Source organism: Ochotona princeps, chromosome 11 (assembly GCF_030435755.1).
Source record: "Ochotona princeps isolate mOchPri1 chromosome 11, mOchPri1.hap1, whole genome shotgun sequence".
In the NCBI taxonomy this organism is placed as follows: domain Eukaryota; kingdom Metazoa; phylum Chordata; class Mammalia; order Lagomorpha; family Ochotonidae; genus Ochotona; species Ochotona princeps.
In genome coordinates, this window is record NC_080842.1 from 34,842,146 (window position 1) to 34,857,392 (window position 15,247).

Below are 15,247 nucleotides of genomic sequence, written 5' to 3' on the forward strand. Positions count from 1 at the left end.
TTTGGTCAGCCATTCAAGGTTGTACAGCAGAATAAAGTTGCTTCCTGTAAGTCAAAATATTATCCATTATTAGTTACCTGTATGTTTAACTTGGGAGTGTAGGTCTCCTTTCCTATCAAGTAAAGTTGTAAAACAACAAAAATTTTAAATTAGAAGGCACCATAGAGGCATTATAGCCCAAATCCCTTTTTACTGTTTCTGCTGTTACTAAGTGGCTGGCTGTAACTAGAACCTTCACACTGATTGCAGAAAGATGAGGGATCATCATCCCCTAGTTCATGGTGAGTTTCTAATCCCACATCCCCTTTCTCTACAACTTCAAGTCAAAAAGAAATGACGTCACACTTGGGAGCAGTAGCCATGGTAACATAAACACAGTCAGGTCCCAGTACATTATTATTGTTTCTGCAGTGCTGGACCACTACTAGGGTATCAGGATGACTGAACTGAGGAGAATTAGGGTATTAGACGTGAATCTACCTTCATGAGGATCCTGGATATTAAAGAGTTGGGGCCAGGACACCCAGCTGTGAGTACTATTGAGGAAGAAAACTGTTTCTGCAGCATGGTACTGAAGTCTGACTTTCAGTCACAGCATTTTGAACATTGTTCCAAACTGCTGCCTTATTGCTTCAGAGATACAGGGGATGTCTTCATTGAAAAGGCCCTTGTAACTAGTGGTTCAGTCTTGATGAGTGCACTGTGTACTCTGCCTTCTGTTTGTCTACTGACTGCTGAGGGGGTTGCGCGAGATGGGAGTCAACATTTGGATCAGTTTTGTTTGGGTGTTTAGTTAGTCCACAGCAGTAACCTGCCAGTAAACCCCTACTGAATGGGAGCCAGTTGAAGGCCTTTGGCACAGAATCCATCAGAATGCAGCACTCTCATCTTGTTTGCAGCCCAGGAACCTTGCTGATAAATCAGCTATTTAAAATCTCATTTGAAGATGCGCTTTAGATGTTTAAAAAGAACTCATGATACTAGCACTTGATGTTCCAGCTCAGCCTTTGTAATTGCAGTGTATAATAATAGTAATTTCTGGGCACAAATAACATGGGACATTATACAAAGCATTATACCTAACAACCAAACACAACACAGAAAATAGCAGAAATGAGAGATTCCTCATCATAAAAGATTAGGGTTTTTGTGCTACAGTGGCTTTTCACAGCACCCAGAGTCCTTAACTTTTCATTTCTAATAGGAAAATACTCATAATATGGACATTGACTTCCAGCTGATAAGCTAAAAGTTTATATGCAACAGTGTTTCATTTATAACACAACAAAAAGTGCTTGAATGCAGTTGAAAAATGATGCTAATATCCCAGAACTTACTTAGATACACCATGACTTCTATTCAAAACCAGCTAACGAAAGTAAGATCATTAACAACTATGGCTATTTATTTACTAAGGTACTTGTATTTTTCTTTTTTTAAAAGATTTATTTATTTTTATTGGGAAGTCAGATATACAGAGAGTCAGAGGAAGATCTTCCGTCCGATAGTTCACTTCCCAAGTGAACGCAATGGCTGGAGCTGAGCCAATCTGAAGCCAGGAGTCAGGAACTTCCTCCAGGTCTCTCACGCAGGTGCAGGGTGCCAAGGCTTTGGCCCATCCTAGACTGCCTTCCCAGGCCACAAGCAGGGAGCTGGATGGGAGGTAGGGCTGCCAGGATTAGAACCGGCGACCACATGTGATCCTGGAGCGTTCAAGGCGAGGACTTTAACCACTATGCTATTGCGCCGGGCCCACTTGTATTATTTCTAATTTATATAATAAACATGGTGATTAGTCTTAATGGATACACATAGCAAACCATGTGAATGTAATACAACCAGAGTGGAGCCAGCCTTCCTCAGCTTCCGCTATGCCCTGCTAGCCTATTATTTAGATCTTGGTGGGTGAAAAATGTTGAACAGCATCTAACTCAGACTGTGGGCAGGTAGGAAGAATTCTTGGTTGGAAAGCACTGTGGCCCTCACAGCAAAGGTGAACAGCTCTGGGTTCTGTTTCTGTGTCGTGTGTGTGTGTGTGGGGGGTGTCATTGTATGACACGGCATTTTCATATACATGATTCAAAATCTTCTTGGGCACTTCTGGGAATATTCTGTCATTTACTTTGTGATTATCTGGGAATGAAAGAATTTTATTTCTTGCCTATGCTGACAAAAATGAGAGCTAATATTCATTCCAGCTTGGCCATCCTTGCCTTTGACAGGGACCACAGCTGGTTTCCCTGGCTGTCTTGATGCTTGTCATTTCAATTCCACTGGACCAGGAGACGATAATGTGTAATTTATATCTGGAAGATTTCTTTTGGTATTTTACAAAAGCACCTTCCCCGGGAGGACAACCAACCATATTACAAAATGCAACTTAGAATTTGAATAACACAGATAACCATGAATTGCCATGAGATGTGCTGTTTTCAATTTTCCTCTTGCTAGGGATGAGTAAAAATATTACGAAAAAAAAGTCCTAGTAATTTCAGCTACTAGTCATCCCAGTGTATTTTTGTTGTGACTTCTGACTATAGTTTTAAACCATTTAAGTTAGCACTTCTATCAGATGATAAGTAGCAAGTATTTCAGGACAGCTGGCATCTGCTATTATGAACACATCTGGCTGGTTAGATTAACTTGTAAATTTTTAAAGTTAGGCTTTTTACTTTTATAAGGATTTGTCTCCCATACTCAGAGATCCCTGTTACAAAAAACAATTAAGAATTAGAATTTTCTTTAGTGATATGCATGCAGGAAAGTGGTTTTCAGACTGAATTCTCTTTCAGTTTTTCAATCTTTAAAAAGTTCAGTAAATACAGAAAAATTTATGCTCCTTAAATGTTATTTGAAACTTCAAAATAACCATATGATGGCCAAGGATAGATACAGTTTGGAATTCTCCATCAAAGGTCTGTCTTTCCCAGCACATAACTTTGTGTACAAAAGGATATTTGTCATCCAATATGATTTTACTTCCAAAAGGCAATGAATGCAGAAGTTACAAAACATATTACAGGTTGAGCTGCACATTTGCCTAACCTAGTGAGTCTCACGGGAGAGCCATTTGCCTCCCAGAAGACATGTGGCAAAGTCTGGAGACCTTTTCAGTTGTGATAACGGGGCGAGGGAGGGGGTGTGGATGACGGGAAGGAATTATGTTGCTGGCATATGGCAAGCAGAGGCTAAGCATCCTTCTAAATAACCTACAAAGCACAAGACAGTTCCCTACTGTAACTAATGATCTGGTCCAAAATGTGTGACGTGCCATAGTTGAGAAACCCTATTCTAGTGCAAAGGAATTGGCCAATCAAAGATCATTCCACAGTAGATCCTTGAGTCAGGTGTTTGGACACAATGCATTTTTCCATTGGGGGTTTGATTTACATTATTTAGGTTCTCCTTCAGGGTCAACCACTATATGTTGCAATTACTTTAGTGAGTTCAGTGCTCCATTTGGGTATGAGCCCAAATAGCTTTAGTCTGATCAAATGAAAACCTTCCAGATTATCTCAGATAAGGATCACAGCTGGGATTCCCAAAATGGAAATGCTTTGTATGACTCGTGTAGGGTGCTCTTGTTTTAGACGACTAGTCAGACAAGATTGTTGGTAGTTTGTGTGGTGTTACTTGCTTGGCATTTTTTTAAAATGAAAATTAGCCAGAGGATGAGATGTTCCCTCTTTTGTGATACAAAAAGATAGTGGGGCCACTTCAAAATGAATACCTTTAAGCAGAAATACAGATTTTGAGCAGCATAATCTGACCACTTTCTGCCTTCCTGACTTGAAAGCCCAGCTGAGCCTATATTGTCTCAGGCCACCTTTGCTTTACAAGATGCAGGAAATAGCTTGTTAAAGGTGCCCTTTTAATCTCTGAAGAGGTCTCCTGGGAAGCTTGGAGGGTGAAGGAGAGCTCAAGAGTTCTTCAACTTGTGGTGTTGATAACCTGACTCTGCAGTGGCTTCAAAAACCTGTCTACAGCAGAGGCCTCCTAACAGGTGTACCAGGCAGTAACTAATTTGGTTTCAATTATGTTTTGTAAAAACTTTCTCTTTAGTAGTCTATACTTCACAAAGTAGAAAATGTACAATACATTTACATACACAAACACACATTTTGTACTTATTTATAGAATCTCTGTGTGATACTCTTTCAGGTGAATGTTGCACCTTGTGTGTGTGTGCCTAAACATTTATTGGGATTCTCACCACATTTTCTTTTGTTCGTCTCAGAAAGAAAACAGATTTGTTAGGAGAGACTGAATTTTGCTCCATGAAAAGCATGTGAAACTTAAGAGCATCAGTATCTGGATGGAATTATGTACAGTTTTAAGCTGTTTCTGTAGTATTGAGGATATAGACAAACCATGTAACAGTTTGCTTACACACAGATCTTCACAGAGAAATATCTCTGATGGAAAAAATATCCTTTTAAGAAAGTAATTTGAAAGAAACCCTCAAAGCTTAGCATTTGGGTATACTGTTTAATTTTCAGGCTCAATGATCCACCAGAAAGATTTAGGATTTTGGTGTTTGTGACTTAAGTATCTGTGTAAGTTTGTTAACTTTCCCTTTGGGTCTTCAAGCTGGTGTCTAAAGGGGGCTTAGAATGCTGAATGGGATCTGTGGAGTGGGGAGGAAGGAAAGCAGGCCTTCCAGGCAGAGGGGAAGCATGGGAGAGATCCTGTGGCTGTTCTCGGAAGCAGAGTGAGGCAAATGTGTTGTGCAAAATGAGGTTCAGAGTCAGGAGGTGGCTCCCGTTCTCCTACAGGGTGTTTGTACATTTTGTCTTCCCTCACACACAGATACCCTGACTTTGCCACTTCTCTAAGACACCCCACCTTTCTGTCCCCCTTGCTCCTCCCACATGCATTACACTTGCTATAGGATGCTGTAGCGGCCTGTCTCCTTATTGAGATTGGATGTTTTTTGCAGTCAGATTCACGTCTTACTCCTCTTCATATTCTCATCATCTATCTAGCATGGTGCCTGGTGTACAGACCATTTGTTCAAGGGTATTTGTTCCCCGAATGAGTGAACAAGATAAAAAGGACCCTTGCCTTCTAAAAATGTCAGCCTTGTACAGCGTAGCATACACACTGCAGTACAGCTAAGAGGCAGCATGTGTTTTATCACCACCATCCTGTCTTCATATGAAGACTTTCACTTCTTAGGGAAGATAGTGGCAGTCACCTAGGCACTCTAATCTCCAGGAATCCTGCAGCAGCACATTTCCTGAGTGGGTCAGTATTTCTGGCTAAAGCCTCAGGTGTTGTTATCACCTTATGGAGAGCAATGGGAAGTGACAGTGAAGAGAGAAAAAGAGTGCTTTCCCAGGAAGGCAGGGTACAGTCTGAGCAAGACACAGAAAAGGAGCAAGGGAACCAGTGTGAAGAGTGTTGGGGAAAACTTGATGCATGACCTTTGGAATTATTTTTAGGAATGTTAGAACATCTGCTCTTTTATTTCTTTGACAGTCACTGCATGGAGAACTGAATTGGCATCAGCTACTGGCATTTTCGGTTTTTATTTGTGCTGAGTGAGGGGCAGCTTCATAAGAATTCAGTGCATTACTTTGGCTTTCCTACTCAATTTAAAATACACATATGAACAACACCATGCATACCTGCTTCATGTCTGTAGCACAGAAAATTTCTTGTCAAGTTCATTGATAAGGCTTTGTTTTCTGACTTCTAGCAGTAAACGTCAGCACCCTTTGCAGAATGAATTGCAGGGTAAGGTGTCTGTAGACTGAGCTGAATGATAATGTGCAGCACAGAGAGTGATCGAACTGAAGATGCTGTGTGCTGAGCACGTGAGATTCTTCTTGAGCCTGGGCCCATTTGGGGGTTGGGAAGGGGAGGCTCGTAAAATACGATTTGTGCCATCTGCATAATTTACACAACCATAGGTGATACTGAACTATGCAGAATTCTGCTTTTCAGTATCAGGGGCAGAGGCTAAGAGGAGATGTTTGAGATCATGGTTCTCAGGAAAGGATGATTGGATCAGGCTTTAAAGAGAGAAAGAAACATTCAGAACCTTTGAGGCCAGAATCTTAGTTCTTGTGACGTTGCATTCACATGCTTGAGCATGTGTGCTGCACATTTTTAAACTTTGATTACACTTGAACTTTGCTTTGTGGTCTAGTAATAAGAGTGTTTAATTCGGGTTACATATTCATCTTTACAAATCACACCTGAGCAGAATCCTTAGTACCATTATTATCACCTTAATCCATTTTTAAGAGGAGTGCATCAAAGTATTAAAACACCAGAGATGTTCTAGAATGAAAGTAGAAAATTTTAGTCATTTAACTAGGTCATTAATGCTAACTTTAGATTTTAATGTGTGCATTCATATTTATCATAAGTTAAGGCAAAACAGTCACCTTAAACAAAGCTGACTGAGCTTCAACCTTTATGAGTAAATGTTGGATAAAGTATATAGAAGAATTTAATCTGAGACCCACTGTCACAGAGTAAAGCTTGGAAGATACTCATAAGTAACAATTTATCTGCTAGATGACCACCAGTATGAACCACACTTAGCAACTAATTAGACTGTTTCATTCCAAACAATGCCCCTTTTAAGAAAGTAACAAACTCTCAAAGTGTGTACCAGTTGTTGTCTAAATTTAAGTACTTGATTCCAGGTTAGATAGATATATGTCAGTAGGCAAAATTACTGAAAATAGGTTTCAAGTTCAAGAACATTTAAAAATATTCAGTAAAGTATTATTATGTTGTTACTAGTATGTACTTTATTTTTATATTTTTCTGCAACAACTGGGATCAATCATCCCTAAAACTTATTTAGATGTTGGGGAAAAATTTTATGATACTATCAAGCGCTTCTCCTAGTTCAGTGTTCTTGTCTGTCTTCTTTCTTTCACATTCAAGTTTGAACTACACTATCTTTATATTTACAGATAATTTCCCCATAAAGGTGGTGAGGTGAGAAGGAGATAAACAAATTGAACTAACCAATTCCCTTCTTACCCTGCACCACCTTTTTTCTGTCTTATTTTCTAACAGAAGGTAAATATGAGAAAATACTCCAGAAACAATTTGTAATCCAACACCATCAATATAAAATGAGTTTTCCAACAACTGGAGTTTTCCCTTTATCAATGATAGTCTATTTTTATGGAATATACAAATTATGATGAAAGGAATTGATAATATAATTTCCCTGACCTCAGGTCATTATGTATTTGGGAGAGTGTACAGTTTAAGATTTAAAATTCATGTTTAGGGAATGAACGGATGGAAGCCCTATTCATGCCCCAACTGAAAAGAATTTACCAGCCTTGTGTGTTGATACACACTCATAAGAAACTGAAAAATCACTAGATTTTCCAAGCCAGTGTGTTCTACTCTTATGATAAATGCACTGGCTGAATTGTTAGCAGAGGGTTACATAGGGACGCTATTACAGATGTGTTTTTCGGAAGGCAAAGCAATGTGACAGCATTTATAGAGAGCTTCCAGCCAGATTCACCCCAGCTGGCAACAGGAAGGAACTGGGGACCCCACGAAGTACCTTCTTGCTCCATCTGGCTTACGGATGTTCCTGGAGCAGAGGACACTGTCATACAACAGGCCCTCTGTTGCCTCCTCCTCTAATCCATCCAGCCCCTGGTTACTTCTGTGCTTATGAGATTAAACAATTTGCATGTGCTTTTGGAAAATATCAGGCTTTTAATTAGAATTAAGAGTCACTGCTCTGAGGGGGAAGAAACAAGTAAAATATAATGTGCTAATAGATACTCAAGAGGAGACTCCGTGGTAAATTGTACCAACTCTCTAGAGAGGTTTCTCTGGCTTTGGAAACTAAAGTGCTTTGATGGAAAAATATCTGCCTGCTCCTTAGAACTCCCAAAGGCCCAGCCTGCAACCTTCCTGCTTAATGGGACAGGGGAGGGAGACAGTGATACTTCAAAAAGGGTTGGATGCATTACCCTAATGGCAATTCTGTGGTCATGCTTTGTAGGGGTCTTATGAGTGTCAGGTAGGTGGGCTAAGAATTAATCCAAATTGAAGAGCTGAGCTGGACTCGACCCATTCCAAGAACAGTTTTCTGGGGGAGGGTGATGAAGAGCTGCTTTGACCAGCAGGTGCTCTCCTTTGAGTCAGGCTTATTTTCAACTTGATGGATCTGCAATTTTCTGAAAAAACTGAAACAAACTGATTTTAATTCATCCCCTGTGTTGGGGAATCTTCACACGGATAGCTTGTACCTTTCCAAGTGTAGAAACAATTCATTAAAGATCCTCAAAATCAATGTCATAGGTTAGGTTTTAATTAACTGAGGTCAGATAGGGATAACTGCATTCACAAAAAGAAAAAACACAGGAAAATAGTTATAATTTAATTGATTTGCTCCAAATCTTTTGTGGAATCTAAAGATTGTTATTTTTCACTAGGAAGTGGAGTTATACAACATGGAGTTTGATGGTTAAAAGTATAGCCTCTTGAGTTCAGTACATCGTCTAGTTCTGTCTTGTAAACTGATGGCCCAGGGAAGTTTGTTTAATCTGTGCCTCAGTTTCCTCATCTTTGGAGGAAGTATTAACACCCACCTCAGAGTTATGAGGATTGAATTAATGCATGCCCCAGCAGGTAGTGAGCACACTTAGTTACTGCTTTTGTGACTACCAGTGGTAGCTGCAGATGTTTCTGTTAATGTTTTATAAAGGAAACTGCATGTCCTTGGTTAAATTTTCTTCTCTTCTCCAACAGGGAAATGGCAAATGCATGACAGAGGCCTCCTGAACATCACCAAGGTGTCTTTCTCCGATCGAGGTAAATACACATGTGTGGCTTCCAACATGTATGGCACTGTGAACAACACAGTGACCCTGAGAGTCATCTTTACCTCTGGAGACATGGGTGTCTACTACATGGTTGTCTGCCTTGTGGCCTTCACTATTGTCATGGTCCTAAACATCACCCGCCTGTGCATGATGAGCAGCCACCTGAAGAAGACCGAGAAAGCCATCAACGAGTTCTTTAGGACAGAAGGCGCAGAGAAGCTGCAAAAGGCATTTGAGATCGCTAAGCGGATCCCTATAATCACCTCAGCCAAAACTCTAGAGCTTGCCAAAGTCACCCAGTTCAAAACCATGGAATTCGCCCGTTATATTGAAGAGCTTGCTAGGAGTGTGCCTCTGCCTCCTCTCATCATGAACTGCAGGACGATCATGGAGGAAATCATGGAAGTGGTCGGACTGGAGGAGCAAGGGCAGAACTTTGTGAGGCATACCCCAGAAGGTCAGGAGGCCACAGATAGGGATGAAGTCTACACGATCCCCAACTCTCTGAAGCGAAGTGACTCTCCCACCGCAGACTCAGACGCCTCGTCCCTGCATGAACAGCCTCAGCAGATTGCCATCAAGGTGTCAGTTCACCCACAGTCCAAAAAGGACCATGTGGATGAGGAAGAGGGTGCACAATTTGAAGTCAAAGATAAAGAGGAGACAGAACCGTCGGCTGAACGTTCCCCAGACACTGCAGAGCCTTCTACAGACATCACATCCACAGAACTAACATCTGAAGAGCCAACACCTGTTGAGGTATCGGATCGAGGACTGCCACCACCTCACCTGGAGACTCCAGAGCCAGCAGTGACACATGATAAAAACACCTGCATTATTTACGAAAGCCATGTCTAATATCAATTCTGAAAAGCTATGCATATCAAGAAAATCAGGGGCCGCTCCTTGTAATACAGATGTAGTACGCACTTGCCGCTAAGCCTTACCAGGAGACTCTCATCCCTTAGGTAGGAGTGATGCCATTTTAAAAGGGGAAACACCTGTGTGCAGTGTTTGTGACTGGAATTTCCCCAGTAGGAAAGGTTGCAAGCAACATCAGGGTGCAGAACTAATCATGTCGGACAGAAAGTGTCTGTCCACATGATGTGAATTTTTGAGTCTGTTCTCTGCCAAATTCCTTAGTGTTGCCCTTTTGGCAAAGAGTACACTACTGTAAGATATCCTGAGTTAAGAGCCCTGTCCAATGCACACTGCATTGCTTTTCCTTTTAATAATTATAGGTCTGCTACAATAGCAAATGCACGTACTTGGATTTGTTGCACTTTCTTCTCAGTTTTAATTACTTTTACTGTTCCTTTGTAAATGGAGTAGTATTATTATGTTAATACTGATTGCTCTTTGTGAATTAGTCCTCTTTGCCACTTTTGTCCTTATTTTTCCCTAGGACATTTACCTCACACGCTTTGGTGTCTTTCACCAGAACCAGGGCTGATATCTGCAGGTCATTTGTAATGTTCTGAACTAGTTTCTAAGTTTGTTTTGGTTTGGTTTGGTTTGGTTTGATTTAATCATTCCCTAGGCCTATGTTCATGAATTGCTTTTGTTTGTTTGTTTCCAATGAAGCTGCTGTTATAAAACTGAGAAAACTTTGCCCTAGAATAGCACTTTAATAGTCAAATAAAAATGTTCTTTTGTGTCCAATTCTGAGAACCTTTTGGTAAGCTCAACTGAAGTATGGAGGGAGATTTTAAAAGGTTAAACATACTCTCACCACCCGTGAAAACTTCTATTTGTTTTAACAACATCACCTCCAAAGACTGATTCTTTACCTGGAAAACTTATTGCTTCCAAAGACAGAAACATTTAGTGAAAACCTGTAGGTTGTAGAATATTGGCTTCCCAGGAGAGCTTTTCAGGGACCATATGCCATAGATCAATTCAAACACTTGATTTAGGATTGGATTTGTGAGGATGTGTAACCAGGTCCACCTCTGTTACCTGTACAGCTCATTTGTTGGTCAAGAGAGAATGGAAGGTTGGAATAATGGCCTCACATTTCTTGCTAAGATTGTTGAATTATTGGGTCTCACCAGAAAGCAGTTATACATACTATGGAAAGAAGACAAAACCAGTCATTGAAAGGTAGAATACGTGACTATGCCACTGACCAACTGCTTGGCTTTGGGCAAGTCTGGGCCTTAGTTTCCTTATCTGTGGGAGGGGGCTGACCAAATGGTCCCTGAGCGCTAATTCAGTGGTTTCACCCTCTAATAGAACTGAACCAATGTTAACATTAACATCCTCATTCTTTTTCACAGTTCCTTTAATGGATTTACTTCTTAACTGGATCCACCTAACATTTTTATGCCGTATTAAAGAAAGAGGGTCAGTTTTGACAAACCATACACTATTAAGCAAATTGTGGATTGCCTCCCCTCCCTGCCACCAAAAACAGGGTCACTTCTACCATTTAGATTTAATCCTGGTGAGTAGTATCATTCCATTTTAACTTAAAAGTAAGGAAGACAGTAACCTTCAAGAGTTGTAAGGTCATAGACCTGTCAAATAGCAGGATTATGATGTTGGAGGTTTTATGGGCCATTTTACCAATGACAGAGCATACCCAGATGATTAATCCTCAATCTGTTATCACCTGGAGAAGTGATGTTGGGCAACTGTCTTCCTCTCAGTGGTTTAATACTTCTCATCTGTAAACTATGTAAGTAGCACTCAGCAATACGCAACATTGCTTCCAGCTCAAACACAATTTTAAGGAAAATGTGAGATCCTTGATAGCCTTTATTGCACATGATAAGTAAAAATGAGTACCTGAGTCTGAATCCTTCAGTACTCAAAATTTTATAACAAACATAACTCAGCTCTGTAACTCAAGACAGTGGTCTTGGCTTTCAAGTAGTGAACAATTAAGGGAAAACTATGACTCCTGTTTGGGTTCCCTGAACTAAGATTCCATGTATTTGGATTGCAGAAATATTTTATTAACACTCTTAGAAGATAAAACTTTTCCCATTGTCATGGAGGTTATATTCTTAGCATGGAATTTGTACCTTCAGAGCAACAACTGAGAAGCTCAGTTTCTAATATTGTGTGGGATTCTCCCCATTCTATTCAGTTTTCATTCCACCTAAACATATGTGAAGATTTCCACATAGAACCTACAGGAGAAGGCATCCATCATCTTGGGAAAATAAGCTAGAATATTATATATATTCATTTTTTAAATGAAGCAAGAACATAAATATCTGACCAAAGAACATTTCCAGCTTAGTGTTTGCTTCTTTAGTCTACAGTGCATTAAGAGAAAATAGAGATTTTCAAAATTTTCTCCCTCTTTAAGGCATCAAAATGCTCTTCACATAATACGAGCCAATGCAAAGGGAGGTTGGCTTATTATGGGAATTTCTCCTGCCAGAAATGCTACATTCTTCCTCCCCAACTTACAACTTCTTTATCAAATGACACTCCTGCTAGAATATAAAATGTAGACCTCATGACTTTCCACTGATTTTTCGCAGATCAAATGAGCCATTCAGCTTCATAAAAGTTCACAGTACCGGAGTGCAGCTGAACATGTGTGTATATATACTGTCATGCAGACTAGACTCAGTTGGGCAGTTTTAAAGATTTAACACTAAATCCTGAGCCCTGTCCTTAGGGCCTTATTTAGGCATTCTTGAAATCAGTTTCTGGTTTGAGTCATCCTGATCACATACCTTGCAATTATTTTCTTGAAATTCTGAAAATGATTCATGCCTGTGTGCATATTTAATTCCTTTAGATGATCTGTAAACTTGGATGGTATTTATTCTAAATGGGAAAAAAGAATTTTATATGAAAAAATGTAATTTATAATGGTTTTGTTTTATATATTATATTTTCATATCTTTAGGGCACATCTACTATTCTCATCTTTTTGTACATCATACTTGGCAAAAGAAATACTAATAATACTTGACTGAAATCTCTAGGAACCAAATGTAATATGTGTGATGTATAATGTAGAAATGGCTTTTAAACTATTTGAATGTTCACCTCTGTCCCAGGCATTCTTGTATCACTGTATCCACAATGATTTGTCTTTTATTTGTATTTCTTTTTCAAAACTAAGACTCAGAAGCTTGACATTTCCCTAAGAGTGGATTCTAGAATCCCCCTCCTTTCTTTCCTATTGTGTGTCTTACTTTTAATTGCATAAGTCTGTCATTTCCTTTTGAAGGGCAAATGTGAGATCTTAAGAAAACAACTTGGTGGAAAGAATGAAATTAACTATGGTTGTACACATGCTTTTAAAAATAGATAACGTGTTTCAAATCTAAAGGTTGGCATGTTACTCAGCAGTGATTTTGGATCTTCTTGATCATTTAGCACATGAAGGAAATGTGAGGCACAAAGAATATTTGCATGTTTTGAACAGGCACATTTTAAATATAGTGCAGCCTACAGAAATCTGCTTCACCCATCCTAGACCCTGGAAGAAATATTTTTTAAAGTCAGACTCCTTTGTTACATCATTTGAGGTACAGTGTTGGTGCAGTGCAAAAACTTGAGTGGCAGTCCCTGTGGTCTGTCAACTGGGGATTGCCTTTTTGAGTTTTCAGTTGGTCTGAAAGTGGAGCATTTCGCTTGCATTTCAGATCCTCGGATTTCTCTACACAGTTCAAGTACTGTCCTTTACCCTTCTTTACATGTCCTTTTGGCAGTCCTTTATTTCCTGCTTCTCTTGTTGCTGCTTAAACTAACACTGAACTCTTTTCAGGAGCTACCAAATCTCATTATATATCTGTATATTGAATACCTGTTATCTTCAAAGGCATTGGTCATTTTTTACATTCACCTGTTCATTTAAAATCCTCCAATGGATAACCAAGTTCATTCTCCTTGTGGCTTTTTAGGGTTGCCTCAGTTTGGGTGAAGTAAATCCATTATGGAGTGCAGCAGGGGAGGGGGAGGGGCTGGAAATAATACAGCATTGCTTATTATATTTTTCAGAAGACTGAGTGCTTATCTGTTATCCAAGAATATCTCATACAAGGATGATAATTATCTTTATCAGTTTCTCTAGAGATAGAATTTATAAAGAGGCTAGCACTAAGACTACTGTGATCCTAGTTGAAGCTAGAGGATATAAAAGTAGTGGAAAATTCTTAGAATATTCTGACATAAATTATTTTTAACTGACAATAAAAGCCTCCAAATGTATTTCTCAGACACCATAGAATTGCTGTAGTCAAGTTAGGATCAAAGATATTGGCACTTGGGTTTGGTTTCCTGTATTACAGTAGTTCTGGATATCCTTGATTAAGTGGGGAAAGAAAAGAAATGTTATCTGAGCAGAAATGTTAATCTAATGACTTTGTGAGTATACAATATTCACTTTTTTTAAAAAAGATAAACAAATGACTAATATGTAGATTGATATTACAGTAGCAAAACAACCATGTGATCCATCCTGTATTTGATTGTTGCTTTAATAAAGGGTTTGCACAGGTATATGGAATATGTGTCGTGTTCTGCCTGAAGGGCATGTAATCATGGCCTGATTTTCTGGCTTTGTGAAATCTGTCTTTAGTTCTTGCCCCTATCTTTTGCATCAGTAGCATTCCTTGGGAAAAGAGAAAAATGAAATCATTTTTAATGCACCACATTATCGAAATCCAGAAGATGTAATTCTGTCAAGAAAAACTTTATAACAGTTTATTTTTATCAATATCAAGAAGTAATTTTTAGCACTTAACATCAAGATTGTTGTACAGAATTCAAAAACAACAAGGAAATAACATTCCTAGAATATCCCACAGGTAGAAGACTCCAATAGCATAACTGCCGCTAAACACCTAATCAAAACAAGATTCGGGCCAAATCCAAGGACATGCTAAGTTCTCTAATAGTCAGTAAACTGGGAAAGCAAAAATTATCTTAGATGAGGGGCAGGATGTGTAAGAAAACCAAGAACAGGAGTGGACATTTGGTCTAACAACTAACACATTAGTTTAAGATGCCCATATCCTATGCCATAATGACTGGGGTTTAAGTCCCAGCTCCTTTCCCCATTAGAGCTTCCTGCTAATGTGCAACCTGGGAGGCAGAAGATAAGGTTCCTGTCATCCATTTGGGAGACCTGAATTGAGTTTCCTGCCTCAGCCCAGCCTAACCCAGCCCTGGGGACTTCAGACATTTGGTAAGTGAACAAGTGGATGAGAATGCTCTTTCCTGACTCCCTGCTTATTTAAAACAAAGATAACAGCAGGTTATCAAACTGTATATATAGCCATCCATTAGATCAAGTTTTTAAAGGTGTAGAAGACAGGAATTTGTCCACAATTCATATCAGAGTACTCAGTTCAAGTACCAGCTTTCCTCATTCCTGTCCAGCTTCCTGATAATACACATCCTGGGATGGCTTGGTACTTGGTAGTAGGGCCTCTGAAAGCACACTGGAGACC

The 15,247-nt window shown here is 39.5% G+C and overlaps 1 protein-coding gene across 10 annotated transcripts in view; it reads left to right on the plus strand.

Moving 5' to 3' along the window:
• MFAP3L (microfibril associated protein 3 like) overlaps positions 1 to 14,296 on the plus strand; it is a 36,983-nt gene extending 22,687 nt beyond the window's left edge. For 8 of the 10 annotated variants that reach the window (XM_058669998.1, XM_058669991.1, XM_058669995.1 and 5 more), the window contains one exon: positions 8,749 to 14,296. In XM_058669998.1, coding sequence (XP_058525981.1) covers positions 8,749 to 9,680 — 932 coding nt within the window. In that variant the 3' untranslated portion in view covers positions 9,681 to 14,296. Of the gene's footprint in view, positions 1 to 1,845; positions 1,994 to 8,748 lie in introns of those variants that run through there. The other 2 variants (XR_009246277.1, XM_058669999.1) reach the window with 2 other exon arrangements.
• Positions 14,297 to 15,247: the final 951 nt, after the last annotated feature.